Below are 15,766 nucleotides of genomic sequence, written 5' to 3'. Positions count from 1 at the left end.
TGTGCAGTGTCCTGCAGCCCCCACCCCATACCCAAATCAGTCCCCAACTCAGCACCCAGGCCTGGCCACAGCAGCTCTTTATTGACAGCACAGAGGGAGCAGCTCCAGCCTCACCATTACTTCCACAGCTTCTTGATAGACATGTTCTTCTCACTGTCCTTCTGCATCACCTGGGGGAGGGAACAGGGGTGGGTCCAACATTCAGTGCCCAAATTGGGTGTTAATTACCCCAAAAACACCCCAAGACCACCCCAACAGCCCTGCACAGGGAGGGCTCAGCAGCCTCTCCCATGTCACTCCCGGGGTGGCAACCCCCATGTCTGTGCTCCTGGCAAACACCACCCAGGACACTTTGTGTCCCCAGTGTCACCTCTGCTCTAGCACCCACCTTGGCCACGGCCATCTCGAAGTCCTCCTGTGTGACGTGCACTCTCCTCTCCCTCAGTGCATACATCCCTGCCTCTGTGCACACACCCTGAGGGGACAGGAGGGGAGAGCATCAGCCAGTGCCCCCCACGGCAGCCCCCGTGGCAGCCCCATGTCCCCAGAGTCCCCAGCTCACCTTCACCTCAGCCCCCGAGGCCCCCGGCATCAGCTCCGCGATTTTCCGCAGGTTGATGCCCCGGGTCAGGTTCATCTTCCGCGAGTGGATCTTGAGGATGTCCAGGCGGGCCTGGAGCAGGGGCACAGGGAGGGTTGGAGCCCGGGAATGGCTCCCAGGGAGAGGTTGGGGACAGCAGGGACAGCAGGGGGTGGCTCTGATACCTCCTCATTGGGAGGGGGGAATTCGATTTTCCTGTCGATGCGGCCGGGGCGCAGCAGGGCCGAGTCCAGGATGTCGATCCTGTTGGTGGCCATGATCACCTGCACAGGGGACAGGGGCACAGCTGTCACCAGCCCGGGCACTGCAGGGCTGGCAGGACCCCAGGCAGGGCCAGCCCCTCTACCTTGATGTTCTTGGTGGCCTCGAAGCCGTCGAGCTGGTTGAGGAGCTCGAGCATGGTGCGCTGCACCTCGCTGTCGCCGCCAGAGCCGCCCTCCAGGCGGGAGGAGCCGATGGAGTCGATCTCGTCCATGAAGATGATGGAGGGCGCGTGCTCCCGCGCCATCACAAACAGCTCCCGCACCATGCGGGCCCCTGCGGGCACGGGGCTCAGCCTGGCACAGCCTGGCACCGAGCCCATGCAGCCCCAGGAGCCCCAGAGCCGCCCCAGTACTGTTGTAGTGTGTTTTTATACTTTGTAGTACTTTGAGGTAGTTTTGTTTTTGTATCCCCATATTTTCCCAAATGGTTTATCCCAGACTGTACCCCCCTCCCTTTACCTGTGTTATCCCTCTCCCTGGATGAGATCATCCCCAAACCCCCACCCTGGCTCTCTGTCAATCACTCAGCATCCAATCCCCTCCATCCAGAAGCTTCAGTCCAGGTCCTTGAGTGATTAGCCAGAGGCCAAGGGTTGGCCTATAGGCTAACCTATATTTAAATAGGAAAATTAACGCTGTCCTAAATGTCTATCCCCCAGTACCCATCCCTTAGGGTCACTCATTGGTTGGTAAAATGTTATCTACTTTGGGTTTCCACCTCTCTTTAAATGTAACCTTGGCACGTCTCCCGGGGCTCTTGGCAGGAGCCCCCTGAGGTGTAGGGGTTCCTTTGGGACTCCTGGAATAAAACCTTGGATTAACCCCTGCTAAGAGTCAGCCCTTTATCTTCTACTAATGTCTCTGGTGTCTCTTCTGCTGCAAAGGTGACCAGCCCAGGTGCCCTCAGTACCCTCGGGGCACAGAGAGTGTCTCCCCCTTGTCTGCCAACTCAGGACTGGCTGAGGGTCCCTGACAGGTTCACAGAGGGACACAGACATGGTACCTGCCCTGACAGGGACACAGAGGGACACAGACACGGTACCTGCCCTGACAGGCTCATAGAGGGACACAGACACGGTACCTTCCCCGATGAACTTCTGCACCAGCTCGGAGCCCGAGACGCGGATGAAGGTGCAGTCGGTGTGGTGGGCCACGGCCCGCGCCAGCAGCGTCTTCCCCGTGCCGGGGGGGCCGTAGAGCAGCACCCCCTGCAACGGCCACAGGGCCCCTCAGAGCCTGCCCGGGGCACAGCCCAGCCCAGGGCCCCCCAGAGCAGAACTTGCCTTAGGCTGGGCAATGCCCAGCGCCTCAAAGAGCTCCGGGTGCTTCACGGGCAGCTCGATGACCTCCTTGATCTCCTTGATCTGCTTGTCCAGGCCCCCGATCATCTCGTAGGTGGAGTCTGGGACCTTCTCCACCATCATGAGGGACACCAGCGGGTCCACCTTGTTGGGCAGGATCTTGTGCAGGGTGTAGCTGTCGTTGCGCAGCGCCACGCGGCAGTTGGGGGTCACCTGTGGGGACAGCGCGCAGGGGAGTGTCCCTGCCAGCCCTGGGGTGTCCCTGCCGGCCCTGGGGTGTCCCCCCACAGCCCTAGGGCACTCACATCATTGATGTCGATGTTCTTGTCCACATCCACCACGAACTTCCCCTCTGGGTGCACCTGTAAAGGAGCAAAGACCCCCAGGAGTTGTTTCCCTGGGAATTCCCTGCTGAGGGACATCCCCAAGGCCTGGGGGGAGCCAGGAGCTCCAACCCCACTGCACACCCCAGGGCAGCCCCAGGCCCAGGAGAGCCATCCCAACAAGCTCCTCTGCACAAGGAGCTCCCACCCCACATACCCGAGCTGTCCCATCCCCTGGGGACACGGGGCTGTCCCCAGCGCAGCCCTGTCACGTCGTACCTTGACCAGCACCTTCTTCTTGTCCATGGCTCTCACCACCTCTCCCACGTAGGATCCCTGCTCCTGCAGCAGCTGCAGCTCCTCCCGCAGCAGCCGCACTGCAGAGGGACAGCTCAGCTCCAGCCTGGGAGCCGCAGCCCCAAGGCGCAGCCCAGAGCCCCCAGGCCCAGCCTAGAGCCCTCCAAAGCCCAGCCCACAGGCCCAGCCCAGAACCAACCAAAGCCCAGGCCAGACCTCCCAGGCCCAGCCTAGAGTCCCCAAAGCCCAGCCCAGAGCCCCCCAAAGACCCCCAGGCACAGCCCAGAGCCCTCCAAAGCCCAGCCCAGAGCCCTCCAAAGCCCAGCCCAGAGCCCCCCAGAGACCCCCAGGCCCAGCCCAGAACCCTCCAAAGCCCAAGCCAGAGCTCCCAGGCCCAGCTCCAGACGAGCAGGAGGAGCTGCAGCCCCTACCCTTGGCGTTGAGCTCGTTCCTCTGTGCCTGCAGCCGCCGCAGGTTCTGGCTCTTCTCGTTCACGATGAGCTGCAGGAAAAGGCTCTGCTGAGAGGCCTCGGGCTCAGGCACACCCAGCACAGGGAATTGTGGAATGGTTTGTGTTGGAAAAGATCTCAAAGCTCATCTCATCCCTCTCCTGCCATGGCAGGGACACCTTCCACTGTCCCAGGCTGCTCCAAGCCCCATCCCACCTGGCCTTGGACACTGCCAGGGATCCAGGGGCAGCCCCAGCTGCTCTGGGCACCCTGTGCCAGGGTCTGCCCACCCTCACAGGGAACAATTCCCAATATCCCATCCATCCCTGCCCTCTGGCAGCTGGGACAGGGACCTGGACAGGAGCAACCTCCAGCTCAGAGCACAGCCCCAGCCCGTGTCCCCAGAGCCCCCAGGGAGGGTCCTGGCCGCCCACAGCCCCGGGACACGGGCACACCATCCCGGTCGGAAGCACAGTGACACGGTCCTGGTGTCCCCCGCAGCTGTGCTCACCTGCAGCTCCTCGATCTTGGACAGGTAATACTGCCGGAGCCCCGAGCCGCCCTTCCCGTCGTCCATCTCCATCTGGGACAGCAGAGCTCAGCGCCATCGACACCCCCCGCACCCCGCCGGCCTTAATTCCCTAACCCGATTTCCCCATCACCACCGCCGGGCCGGCTCCTGGCTCCTCTTTTCGCCCTCCCATCCCGGTCCCAGTCCCCGGTGCCCCGTCTCCCGATCATCACCAAGGTGTTCCGTCCCGGTCCCAATCCCGCTCCCGTCTCCCGATCCCGGTCCTGGTCCCGGTCCCGGTCCCGGTCCCGGTCCCGGTCCCGTCCCGCCGCTCAGGCTCCGCCGCCTTCCCCAGACCCGCCGAGTCATGCTGCTGCCAGGCCCCGAGCAGCCCCGGCCGCAGCACAGCCCGGGGCAGACCGAAGCGCCCCGAGTGCCTCCCCGAGCCCCGCCTGTTCCCCCAGCCCGGTCCGGCCCGCCCGCACCTGCTCGGGCCCGTCCAGCGCCATCTTCTCCGCCGGCATAGGGCCCCAACAAAGATGGCGGCCGCCGCCTTCCGCTGCCCGGGCCCTGCCGCCCGGCTTGATGGCGTCACTTCCTCTTCCGGAAAAACATCGGGCGGTGTAGTGCGCATGCGCAGTCACTCATGTCGGGACTGTGCTGCCATCTTGGAGCGGTCAAAGGTGACGTGACCGTGGGTAAAGCACCGAGGGGACGGACACGGTTGTGATCGCGGCACCGAGCGGGACCGTTGTTGTTCACTGCAGCTCCGAGGGACCCGCTATCCTTCTCCTTCTTCCGTCCGCAGGCTGAGGAGGAGGGGCGCGCCACTCCCAAAATGGCGGCCAGAGCAGGAGGAAGCGGAAGTTGCGTGTGCGCGCAGGGCACGCCGGGAAGGCGGTGCGGGCACGCGGCGGGACCGGGACCGGGACCGGGATCAGGATCAGGATCAGGGTCTGGATCGGGGTCGGGCGGGGGAAGGGGGTACGGGGGTGTCAGGGCCCGGGGGGACCTTGAGTCCGGGTGTTCGGAGGCTTCAGGAGAACAGCGGGGCCGGGATGCGCCGCGGGGGCAGCGGGTGCGGGTGGGCCTAAGGGAGCAATGGCGGGAGCGGTGAGGGGGCGCTGGGGGGCAGTGAGGGAGGAACTGGAGGGGCACTGGGAGGGTACTGGGAGGGCAGTGAGGGAGGAACTGGAGGGCCACTGGGAGGGTACTGGGAGGGCAGTGAGGGAGGAACTGGAGGGGCACTGGGAGGGTACTGGGAGGGCAGTGAGGGAGGAACTGGAGTGTACTGGGGGCGCATTGGGAGGGTACTGGGAGAGGAACTGGAGGGGCACTGGGAGGGTACTGGGGAGGCGGTGAGGGAGGAACTGGAGGGGCATTGGGAGGGCACTGGGAGAGAAACTGGAGGGGCGGTGAGGGAGGAACTGGAGGAGCACTGGGAGGGCAGTGAAGGAGGATCTGGAAGGGCAGTGGGGGGTACTGGGAGAGTACTGGGGGGGTACTGGGAGGGCAGTGAGGGAGGAACTGGAGGGGCACTGGGAGGGTACTGGGGGGCACTGGGAGGGCAGTGAGGGAGGAGCTGGAGGGGTGGTGGGAGGGCACTGGGGGAGGAACTGGAGGGGCATTGGGAGGGCTCTGGGGGAGGAACTAGAGGGACACTGGGAGGGTACTGGGAGGGCAGTGAGGGAGGAACTGGACGGGCACTGCGGGGGGCACTGGGAAGGCAGTGAGGGAGGAGCTGGAGGGGCATTGGGAGGGCTCTGGGAGAGGAACTGGAGGGGCATTGGGAGGGTACTGGGAGGGCAGTGAGGGAGGAGCTGGAGGGGCACCGAGGGTTATCACGGGGACTACTGACAGAGAGCTGGAGAGACAGGCACTGGAGGGGGCACTGGAGGACTCTGAAGGAACACTTAGAGACGCCAGGGCTCCTCGGGGACCCCAGGCCCCCCCTCAGCCCCGTGTCCCCCCAGGCCCGAGCCCTCAGCTGACAGCACATCCCAGCCCCTCCAGGGGCCACCCCAGCACCACCATGGGCAAGAAAAGCAAACTGGGCAAGAGCCGGCGGGACAAGTTCTACCACCTGGCCAAGGAGACGGGTGAGGGCCGTGCCCGGCGCTGGGGATGGGGGCGCTGCAGCCCTGGGCACCCCCAGAACCACCCTCCTGCTGCCCCCAGGCTTCCGCTCCCGCTCCTCCTTCAAGCTGCTGCAGCTCAATCGCAAATTCCAGTTCCTGCAGAAGGCCCGGGCCCTGCTGGACCTGTGTGCGGCCCCCGGCGGCTGGTGAGTGGGACAGGCCTCTGAGTTATTGGAAATATGGATATGGATCTAGTACTGATGTCAACTGGGATGGACAAAGACTCTCTAGCAGTTTAGAGTTAGAAAGAGTGTGTTTATTGTGGGATAACTCCCAAATACACACTGTGATTTACAGGTGATTACAGACTCCTTTTATCTGTACAAATATTGAATACCCAAAATACAAATGCACATTCATAACTTTGGTACATCCCATTCCCAGTATGGATATTGATCTAGTAGTGATATCCAACTGTGACAGACAAAAACTGTTTAACAGTTTAGAGTTAGAAAGTGTTTGTTTATTGTGTGATAACTCTCAAATACACACTGCAATTTACAGGTGATTACAGAGTCCTTTTATCTGTACAAATATTGAATACCCAAAATGCAAATGCATATTCATAACTTTGGTACTTCCCATTTCCATGGTAATTAGTTCAAAAGCTATTAAGCATGCATAGTTTGTTCCTTGACATGGGTCGGTGGTCCCTTTCATGGAGAGGGGTCCCAAAATGAGGAAGTAAATGAAGTCTTCCTCATTTTGACCTTTCTGCCTTTTCAATGCAAATATGACAAATGAACCCTTGGTAGAACTCCCATTCCCCATCTTCAATTGGTTTCAGAACAAAGGAGTTCACAATTGTCTTATGTTCCCAAAAGCCATTTATCAGTTTCTGTATTCTTCATTACAAACCCAGCTAACCAAACATCTTACTGACAAGCAATCAATTATTAGTTAACTACTATAACTACTAACTCTTAACTTCATCAAGGCCTACCCATTTATTTTAATTACCTCCAATGAAGCTTATCTCTAACTAAAACCTCAACTCCTCTAAAATCCCTACATTCCTTAAAGTTTATGTCTCACCACCACAGTGCCACCAGCTGGCCTGGTGGTGTCCCTGTGCTCTGTGCCCAACCCTGGGGGCACAGTGCCAGGCTGGGAGCTCTGCTGGGCTCCTGGGGGCACAGTGCCTGGCTGGGAGCTCTGCTGGGAGCACAGTGCCAGGCTGAGAGCTCTGCTGGGAGCACAGTGCCAGGCTGAGAGCTCTGCTAGGAGCACAGTGCCAGGCTGGGAGCTCTGCTGGGAGCTCTGCTGGGAGCACAGTGCCCAGCTGAGAGCTTTGCTGGGAGCACAGTGCCCAGGCTGGGAGCTCTGCTGGGAGCACAGTGCCAGGCTGGGAGCTCTGCTGGGCTCTGGGAGCACAGTGCCTGGCTGGGAGCTCTGCTAGGAGCACAGTGCCAGGCTGGGAGCTCTGCTGGGAGCACAGTGCCAGGCTGGGAGCTCTGCTGGCAGCACAGTGCCCGGCTGGGAGCTCTGCTGGGAGCACAGTGCCCAGCTGAGAGCTCTGCTGGGAGCACAGTGCCAGGCTGGGAGCTCTGCTGGGAGCACAGTGCCAGGCTGGGAGCTCTGCTGGGAGCACAGTGCCCAGCTGAGAGCTCTGCTGGGCTCCTGGGGGCACAGTGCCAGGCTGGGAGCTCTGCTGGGGCCATGCTCAGCTCTGCTCCTCTCTGTTCTTCCCAGGCTCCAGGTGGCCTCCAAGTTCATGCCGGTGTCCAGCCTGATCATCGGTGAGTTTGGCAGGAGCTGGGGATGGTCCCTGGCTGTGACAGACAGAGGGGATCCTGGCAGAAGGGGGAGCTGGGTGGGGAAGCCACTTGGGATGGGCTGGAGCCCCTTCTGAGGGGCTTTGCTGTGTTTCTTCAACCAGGGGTGGATTTGGTGCCCATCAAGCCCATTCCCAACGTGGTGACCCTGCAGGAGGACATCACCACTGAGAAGTGCCGCCAGGTACTGCTCCGGGGTCACCTGGGGCCCTGCAGGTCCCTGTGGTGGCAGGGGGGTCACAGGGGGTGGGCTGGGGTCCTCCTGAGGGACAAATGGGTGTCCCTGTCCCACAGGCCCTGCGCAAGGAGCTGCAGACATGGAAGGTGGACGTGGTGCTGAACGATGGAGCGCCCAACGTGGGAGCCAGCTGGGTGCACGATGCCTACTCCCAGGGTGGGGACAGAGGGACAGCTCACTGCTGCTAGAGAGTTCTGGGCTGCTGTGGCTTGGGAGGGACCTTAAAGCCCATCCAGAGCCACCCCTGCCATGGGCAGGAACACCTTCCCTTGTCACAGGCTGCTCCAAGCCCCATCCAACCTTGGGGATGGGGCAGCCACAGCTTCTCTGGGAAACCCATTCCAGCCTGTCTGCCCTCCCAGGGAAGGGTCACTCCCTCACTCTCTCATTCCCTGTTCTCTCCTGCTGCAGCCAACCTGACCCTCATGGCCCTGAAGCTGGCCTGTGAGTTCCTGTGCAAGGGTGGCTGGTTCATCACCAAGGTGTTCCGTTCCCGGGATTACCAGCCCCTCATGTGGATCTTCCAGCAGTTCTTCCAGAAGGTCCAGGCCACCAAGCCCCAGGCCTCCCGCAACGAGTCTGCTGAGATCTTTGTGGTGTGCCAGGGTGAGCAGCCAGGGGGCCTGGAGGGGCTGGGATGGGGCTGGGAGAACCTGCTGGTGGTTCTGATCCCTCCATCCCAGCAGGAGTGGTTCTGATCCCTCCATCCTAGGAGGAATGATTTTGATGGTTTTAATTTTTCCTGGGACAGTGGAATGGCTCTGAGCTCTCTCCCCCCAGAGAAGTAGCTCTGATTCCTCCATCCCAGCAGGAATGGTTCTGATCCCTCCATTCTGGATGGCTCTGATCCCTCCATCCCAGCAGGAATGGTTCTGATCCCTCCATTCTGGATGGCTCTGATCTCCATCCCGGTAGGAGTGGCTCTGATCCCTCCATTCTGGATGGCTCTGATCTTCATCCCAGCAGGAATGGTTCTGATCCCTCCATTCTGGATGGCTCTGATCTCCATCCCAGTAGGAGTGGCTCTGATCCCTCCATTCTGGGTGGCTCTGATCCCTCCATCCCAGCAGTAGTGACTCTGATGCCTTCATCCTGGGAGGAATGGTTCTCCTGGCTGGGATTCCTCCATCCTAGGAGGAATGGTTTTGATGGTTCTGATTCTTCCTGGGACAGTGGAATGGCTCTGAGCCCTCTCTCCCCAGAGAAATAGCTCTGATCCCTCCATCCCAGAAGGAATGGCTCTGATTCCTCCATTCTAGGTGGTTCTGATCTCTCTGTCCCAGAGCAATGTCTCTCATGGCTCTCATTCCTTCATCCCAGGTTATCAGGCTCCAGACAAAATTGACAGCAAGTTTTTTGACCCCAAATATGCCTTCAAGGATGTGGAGGTTGTCACCAAGTCTGTCAGTGAGCTGGTCAGCAAAAAGAAGCCCAAGGTATGAGCAAGCCCAGACACAGACGGGATTGGGCCTAAAGAGGGTGTGAGAATTAAAATTGTCCAGAAGAATGCAAGATTTTGGGATGGGAAGTGTTGGAAAAGTCAGTTTGTGGGAGGTTTGGAGCCCTAAAGTCACTGAAGTGGGAATTGTGAGGTTGGGGCTGGGTCAGTTAAACCCAACAGGGGTTGAGCACAGAGTTTGTGGCTCTCTGAGGTGGCTTTAGGACAGTAAATCTGTGTCAGGTGCTCTCAGCTCAGCACAGAGCTGGCACAAGCGTGCCATTGCCAGCTCTGGTGTCTGGGCTGGGGCTGGTGACTTGATTTAGGTCAGGCTGAGGTTGGAAACAATTTCCAAAGTCCTTGAGAACAACCTGCAGGCATTTTTAGGTGGCCACTGCAGCAAGACATGAGTTAGGTGACCCCATGCACCGCTCAGGGCTGGTGCTGTCTGTCTGTCTGTCCCCTGCCCTGGCTGCCACAGCCCCTTTTCCCCCCAGGCCGAAGGCTACGCCGAGGGTGACACCACCCTGTACCACCGCTTCACCCTCATGGACTTCCTCAAGGCTGCCAACCCCGTGGACTTCCTCTCCAAGGCCAACGAGGTGAGTGCCTGCAAGGACTCCCTGTCCCTGTCCTGTGGAAGGGAGGCTGGGATTTCAATTTCCATCCCTTTTCCTGTGCCAGATCACCCTGGGGGATGGGGAGCTGGAGAATCACAGCTCCACCACGGAGGAGCTGCGCCAGTGCTGCAGGGACATCCGAGTGCTGGGCCGCAAGGAGCTCAGGTGCTGGGGGACACTGGGACAGCCACACCTCCCAGCTGGGCCTGGGGGACAGCCACACCCTCAGCTGGGCCTGCTGGCTGGCCCTAACAGCTGCCACCCCACCCAGGGCCCTGCTGAACTGGAGGACGAAGCTGCGGCGCTTCCTGGCCAAGAAGCTGAAGGAGCAGGCGAAGGAGTTGGATATCAAGTAAGGCCAGGGAGCAGGGCTGTCCCCAGGCTGGGATGGGCTGTCCCCAGGCTGGGGTGGCCTGTCCCCAGCACAGCTCCTCTGAGCTCCTTCCTTTTGGCAGCTTAAGCTCCGGTGAGGAGGAGGAGGGCAGGGAGGAGGAGAAGAAGGAGAAGATGGAGGCGAAAGCTGCAGCTGCTGAGGAGGAGAAGGAGCAAGAGGAGGTGGAGCTGGCCTTGGCAGAGATGAAGGCCAAGGAGCTGGCAGAGCTGAAGAGGTACAAAGAGGAGGAGAGATGGAGTGGCAGCCATGGAGACAGAGGGTGGCAGTGTCAACCTGTCCCTCTGCTGGGGGGATTTGTGGGTTTGGGGTCCTTGGGCTCCTCTGCTCCTCCAGGCAGGTGTTCCAGGCTGTCCCAGCACAGGGCACCCCTCACAGGGTGCAGCCAGTGGGGTGGCAGGGGCTGAGCCTCTGGGGTGTTTGTGTGTGATGGGGACGGTGTGGCCTCATTCCTTTGCCTCGTGCAGGAAGAAGAAGAAGATCCTGAAGGAGCAGAGGAAGCAGCGGGAGCGTGTGGAGCTGAAGATGGACCTGCCTGGAGTGTCCATCGCCGACGATGGTGACACCAGCATGTTCTCCTTGAAGAGCATCCACAGGACCCCGGTGGGTGGGGAGCTCCTGGGCACAGCGGGGTGAGGCAGGGCCTGCCTTGTCACTTGTGTCACTTGAGTGACTCTGTGGGCTGTGCTGCAGCTGCTGGATGAGCTGTCCCGCGGGGACATGGCCTCTGCTGACGCCCTGCTGGAGATCAGCCCTGGGGACGATGACATTTACGTGTCGGATCACGATGAAGAGGATGATGTGTCCCTGGCCAGCGACCTGGACCCGGAGGAGCTGCTGGAGATCGAGGCCCGGCAGCGGAAGCTGCAGCGGGAGCAGCGGGGGAAGAGGTGAGAGGGGAGAGACCTCCTGGGGCTGGGGCTGCCCTGGGAGCAGCTCCAGGACCCAGCCAGGGCTGGGGACACTGATCCTGCTGCTCCGGGTCACAGGACAAAGTTTAAGCAGAAGGAAGAAGAGGAGGAGGAAGGGCAGGAAGTGGAAAATCCCCTGCTGGTGCCCCTGGAGGAGAAGTCGGTGCTGGAGGAGCGACAGACCAGCCTGTGGTTTGGGAAGGTGAGTCCCACTTGTGGGGCAGGAATGATGGAGCAGCCTCAGCCCCAGCAGCTTCCCTGGACTGCCCTGGGGCTGGTACCCCCACCCCTCCCTGGGGCTGATCCCCCTGCCATGGGGCTGATCCCCATTCCTGGAGCTGATCCTACATCCCTGGGGCTGATCCCCATCCCTGGAGCTGATCCTCCCATCCCTGGAGCTGATCCTCCCATCCCTGGGGCTGATCCCCATCCCTGAGGCTGATCCCCCATCCCTGGGGCTGATCCTCCCTGCCCTGGGGCTGATCCCCCTGCCCTGGGGCTGATCCCCCATCCCTGGAGCTGATCCTCCCATCCCTGGGGCTGATCCCCATCCCTGAGGCTGATCCCCCATCCCTGGGGCTGATCCTCCCATCCCTGGAGCTGATCCTCCCATCCCTGGGGCTGATCCCCATCCCTGGGGCTGATCCCCATCCCTGAGGCTGATCCCCCATCCCTGGGGCTGATCCCCTTCCCTGGGGCTGATCCTCCCATCCCTGGGGCTGATCCTCCCTGCCCTGGGGCTGATCCTCCCTGCCCTGGGGCTGATCCCCCTGCCCTGGGGCTGATCCCCCATCCCTGGAGCTGATCCTCCCATCCCTGGGGCTGATCCCCCATCCCTGGGGCTGATCCCCATCCCTGGGGCTGACCCCCCTACCCTGAGGCTGACCCCCCTCTCCAGGCCTGCCCTGGAGCTGACCCCACTGTTCCCCATGCCAGGACGCCTTCGCTGGCATTGAGGATGATGCAGACGAGGAGCTGGAGCTGGGCCAGGCCCAGATGTTGGCTGAGAAGCAGCGTGAGGCTCACAGAGGTGAGGGGACACAGAGGGACAGTCCCACAGCTCACTGTGGGGCCCTGGTCCAGCCTCAGTGGGGATGCTGCCCTGAGCAGCAGCATGGAATGGTTTGGGTTGGAAAGGATCTCAAAGAGTTCCAAGCCTGGCCATGGGCAGGAACACCTCCCACCAGACCAGAGGGTGTTCCCAGCCTCTGTCACTAATGAGCTGTCATTAGTGCTGTGTTAATGAGCAGGATCTCTAGAGGAAGGTCTGCCTTGGCTCTGTCTCACCCAGTGCTTCCCATTCCCAGACAAAACAACCAAGAAAGGGCAGAAGAAGAAGAAGGTGGCTCAGGAGGAGGCTCCAGCCGAGCCCAGCCCTGCAGCAGCCCCAGCTCCTGATGCCAGTGAAGAAGCTAAAGAGGAGCAGAGCAGTGATGATGATGACAGCAGCAGTGAGGATGAGAGGTGAGGGCTGAGGGGGGTCTGGGTGTCCCTTCAGCTCCACAGTCCTGGAGAGCTGAGGGACCCCAGCCCTGCCCACTTGTCTCCACAGGCCACTGGCACCAGTGGGGAAGAAGCGGGGCCGTGTCGAGCCCTGTGGCTTCGAGGTGGTGCCTATTGAGAAGCCAGGTGAGTGGGGGGCCATGGGGGTGTCTTGGGATGGACAGGAGGTAGGGACAGACCTGGGGGTCCCTCGGGATGGACAGGAGGAAGGGACAGACCTGGGGGTCCCATGGGATGGACAGGAGATGGGGACAGGGACAGACCATGCTCCCCAGGGCTGTTCCCTGCCTCTCGGGCTGCAGCCAGGCCAACTTTGCCATGTCCCACAGTGAAAAGAGTCCTGGATGCAGAGGGCCTGGCCCTTGGCTCTGTCATTGTCTCCTCCAAAAAGGCCCGGCGGGACCTCATCGACGACTCCTTCAACAGGTACCAGCTGGGGGCTGCAGGGGCTGCAGGGTTTGCTCCCTGGCAGGGACAGGTGTAGTGGGGCCCCATGTCCTGCTCACACATCACCTGGGCCCTCCAGGTACTCGTACAACGAGGAGGAGGGGGAGCTGCCCGAGTGGTTCACGGAGGAGGAGCGGCAGCACCGGCGGCGGCAGCTGCCCGTGGACAGGCAGACGGTGGAGGCCTATCGGCAGCGCTGGAAGGAGATCAACGCACGGCCCATCAAGAAGGTGGCAGAGGCCAAGGCCCGCAAGAAGAAGAGGGTGAGTGGGGGTGGGCTCCCAGGGGTGCCCTGGCTCCTCTCCCAGGGCCTCAGTGCTCCCTCTCACCCCCCTGTTCTTCCTCTGATGCCCCTGTCCCATCTCTGATTCCCCATCCTTTTCTGACCACCTTGTCCCTTTCTCAATGCCCCTGTCCCATCTCTGATTCCCCATCCTTTTCTGACCCCCCCGTCCCATCTCTGACCCTGTGTCCCATCTCTGATTCCCCATCCTTTTCTGACCCCCATCCCATCTCTGATACCCCATCGTTTTCTGATCCCTTTGTCCCTTTTTCAATGCCCTGTCCCATCTCTGATACCCCATCCTTTTCTGACACCCTGTCCCATCTCTGACCCTGTGTCCCATCTCTGATTCCCCATCCTATTCTGACCCTCCCTGTCCCTTTCTCAATGCCCCTGTCCCATCTCTGATTCCCTATCCTTTTCTGACCCCCCCGCCCTTGTCCCATCTCGGACCCCCCTGTCCCACCTCTGACCTCCTCCCCATTCCTCTTCCAATTCCCCTGTCTCTCCTGTGACCACCCCCTCTGATCCCCCATCCTTCCTCCAACCCCTGTCCCTCCTCTGACCCCCCTGTCCCTCCTCTGACCCTCTGTCCCCCCGGGCTGTCCCCCAGATGCTGAAGAAGCTGGAGCAGATGAAGAAGAAGGCCGAGGCTGTGGTGAGCACTGTGGACATCTCAGAGCGGGAGAAGGTGGCCCAGCTGCGCCGGTGAGTGGCCAAGCCAGGATCCAGCTCATCCCTTTGTGGCTGGGCTGTACTGGGGCCATGTCCCTGCAGCCACTGGGACAGCTCTGTGTCCCCAGGCAGGCTGATCTGGGGGTGGCAGAGCCAGAGGAGGGGTGGGACACGGTGTTGTCCCACCCAAACTCACTCTGACCTTTGTCCTTCTGCTGCAGCATCTACAAGAAGGCCGGGCTGGCCAAGGAGAAGCGCCAGGTCACCTACCTGGTGGCCAAGAAGGGCGTGGGACGTCGGGTGCGGCGTCCCCCCGGCGTCAAGGGCCAGTTCAAGGTGGTCGACAGCCGCCTCAAGAAGGACGTGAGGGCTCAGAAGCGCAAAGAGCAGAAGAAGAAGCGCCACAAGTGAGGTGGGAGTGGCTGCAAGGGACTCTGCTCAGGGCACGGGGCTGGCTCCTGTGCCCCACTGCCACCTCAGGAGCCCTGGGGACAGGCTGGGACTTGGCCACGCCTTGCTTAGTCCGTGCCTTGCTGTGACAGTGCCTCGTGCCCTCCCCTGGGCACAGAGGGGTCATTTGGCCCCAGTGCTGTGGCCCCAGCCCCTGGTCACAGCTCCAGGTGTCACCAGGCTGGCTCTGCTGGGTGACGCCCCTGGGGACATCACAGGAGCATCCACAGCTGTCCCCAGGGAGAGTGTGGCTCTGGGGGACAGCCCTGGGCCAGATTTGTCACTGAGGTGGCAGAACAGTGGTGGCTCTGCCCGGAGCAGCTGCTCAGGACAGCAGAGTTTGACCTGTCTGAGGCTGCCCAGGGCTGTGTCATGTGCCTGGGTGACCCGTGCTGCACATGTCCCCTGGTGCCATGTCACAGGCAGAGAGGGCACTGCTGGCTGTGCTCTGTACAGCTGCTCATGCCTCCAGAGCCCTCCCAGCTTTGTCTGACAGGGATTGACTCTCCTGGCCTTCACCTGCTCCCCAGGCCACAGCAGCCACCCTGTCCCCTCTGTCCCCACCCCTTTCTCCCTCAAGGAGAAGAAAGACCAAGAGTAAAGAAGTGCTTGACTGCATTGTTTTATTTAGGGTCAGGGGCTGGGGTCCACCAGGCCCTGGCTTCTCCCCAAGAGGCACCTGACTGCTTTGTGCTGGGGTTGCAGTGTCCCCAAGGCCCTGGGGGTGACACTGGCATTGTGTCAGTGCTGGGGAGGGGGCTGGGGTGGCACTGTGGATCCCAGGGGGGTGAGGGGTGGTGGGGACCTGCCAGGGAAGCTCTGACATGAGGGAGGAGCTCTGGGTCCCCTTCAGGTGCTGTGGGGAGGGGAGAGGCCAGGGCTGGCACCCCAGAGCCCCCATGCAGGGTTGGCAGGAGGTGACCTGGGAGTGTCCCTGTGCAGTTCCCACTGTGGCTGCTCAGCCAAGTCCATGTGTGTCCTGGGGCCTGCAGGAGCCCCTTGGCTGCAGATCCTGGGGGGAGCTGGGGCTCCATCCAGAGGGGCCCTGCTGGGGGCCAGTGCTGCTGGGAGGGTCTCTGGGCCACCTCCTGCCCACGTGGAGGGTCAGGACCAGGCCAGGCTGGGAGCAGAGACCCTCAGCTGTCCCTGTCC

The 15,766-nt window shown here is 61.4% G+C and overlaps 2 protein-coding genes across 4 annotated transcripts; one reads left to right on the top strand and one right to left on the bottom strand.

Annotated features, from left to right (window-relative positions):
• Positions 1-60: 60 nt before the first annotated feature.
• On the bottom strand, positions 61-4,379 carry PSMC5 (proteasome 26S subunit, ATPase 5). The gene is made up of 12 exons (XM_071450971.1): positions 4,231-4,379; positions 3,746-3,817; positions 3,217-3,286; positions 2,768-2,865; positions 2,471-2,527; positions 2,148-2,378; positions 1,946-2,072; positions 948-1,138; positions 766-864; positions 563-673; positions 389-475; positions 61-170 (listed from the first exon to the last, which is right to left on the bottom strand). Exons 1-12 carry the CDS (start codon positions 4,267-4,269, stop codon positions 117-119), a joined length of 1,236 nt encoding a protein of 411 aa, XP_071307072.1. The 5' UTR covers positions 4,270-4,379; the 3' UTR covers positions 61-116.
• A 160-nt stretch (positions 4,380-4,539) lies between these two features.
• Positions 4,540-15,219, top strand: FTSJ3 (FtsJ RNA 2'-O-methyltransferase 3). 3 transcript variants are annotated; one of them, XM_071450967.1, is made up of 22 exons: positions 4,540-4,699; positions 5,719-5,844; positions 5,924-6,029; positions 7,576-7,622; positions 7,763-7,842; positions 7,953-8,052; positions 8,308-8,502; positions 9,217-9,332; positions 9,832-9,936; positions 10,019-10,119; positions 10,226-10,306; positions 10,410-10,562; positions 10,813-10,948; positions 11,039-11,235; positions 11,335-11,458; positions 12,193-12,286; positions 12,564-12,720; positions 12,809-12,885; positions 13,089-13,185; positions 13,286-13,469; positions 14,103-14,197; positions 14,386-15,219. In XM_071450967.1, exons 2-22 carry the CDS (start codon positions 5,778-5,780, stop codon positions 14,573-14,575), a joined length of 2,502 nt encoding a protein of 833 aa, XP_071307068.1. In that variant the 5' UTR covers positions 4,540-4,699; positions 5,719-5,777; the 3' UTR covers positions 14,576-15,219. The 3 variants fall into 3 exon arrangements, with proteins under 3 accessions (XP_071307068.1, XP_071307070.1, XP_071307069.1); XM_071450968.1 differs by having other exon boundaries at positions 4,551-4,711; XM_071450969.1 differs by lacking the exons at positions 13,089-13,185; positions 14,386-15,219 and having other exon boundaries at positions 14,103-14,128.
• Positions 15,220-15,766: the final 547 nt, after the last annotated feature.

Source organism: Agelaius tricolor, unplaced genomic scaffold (assembly GCF_023055355.1).
Source record: "Agelaius tricolor isolate 1412-34295 unplaced genomic scaffold, bAgeTri1.0.p SCAF_31, whole genome shotgun sequence".
NCBI lineage: Eukaryota > Metazoa > Chordata > Aves > Passeriformes > Icteridae > Agelaius > Agelaius tricolor.
This window is presented reverse-complemented; position numbering and strand designations above follow the sequence as displayed.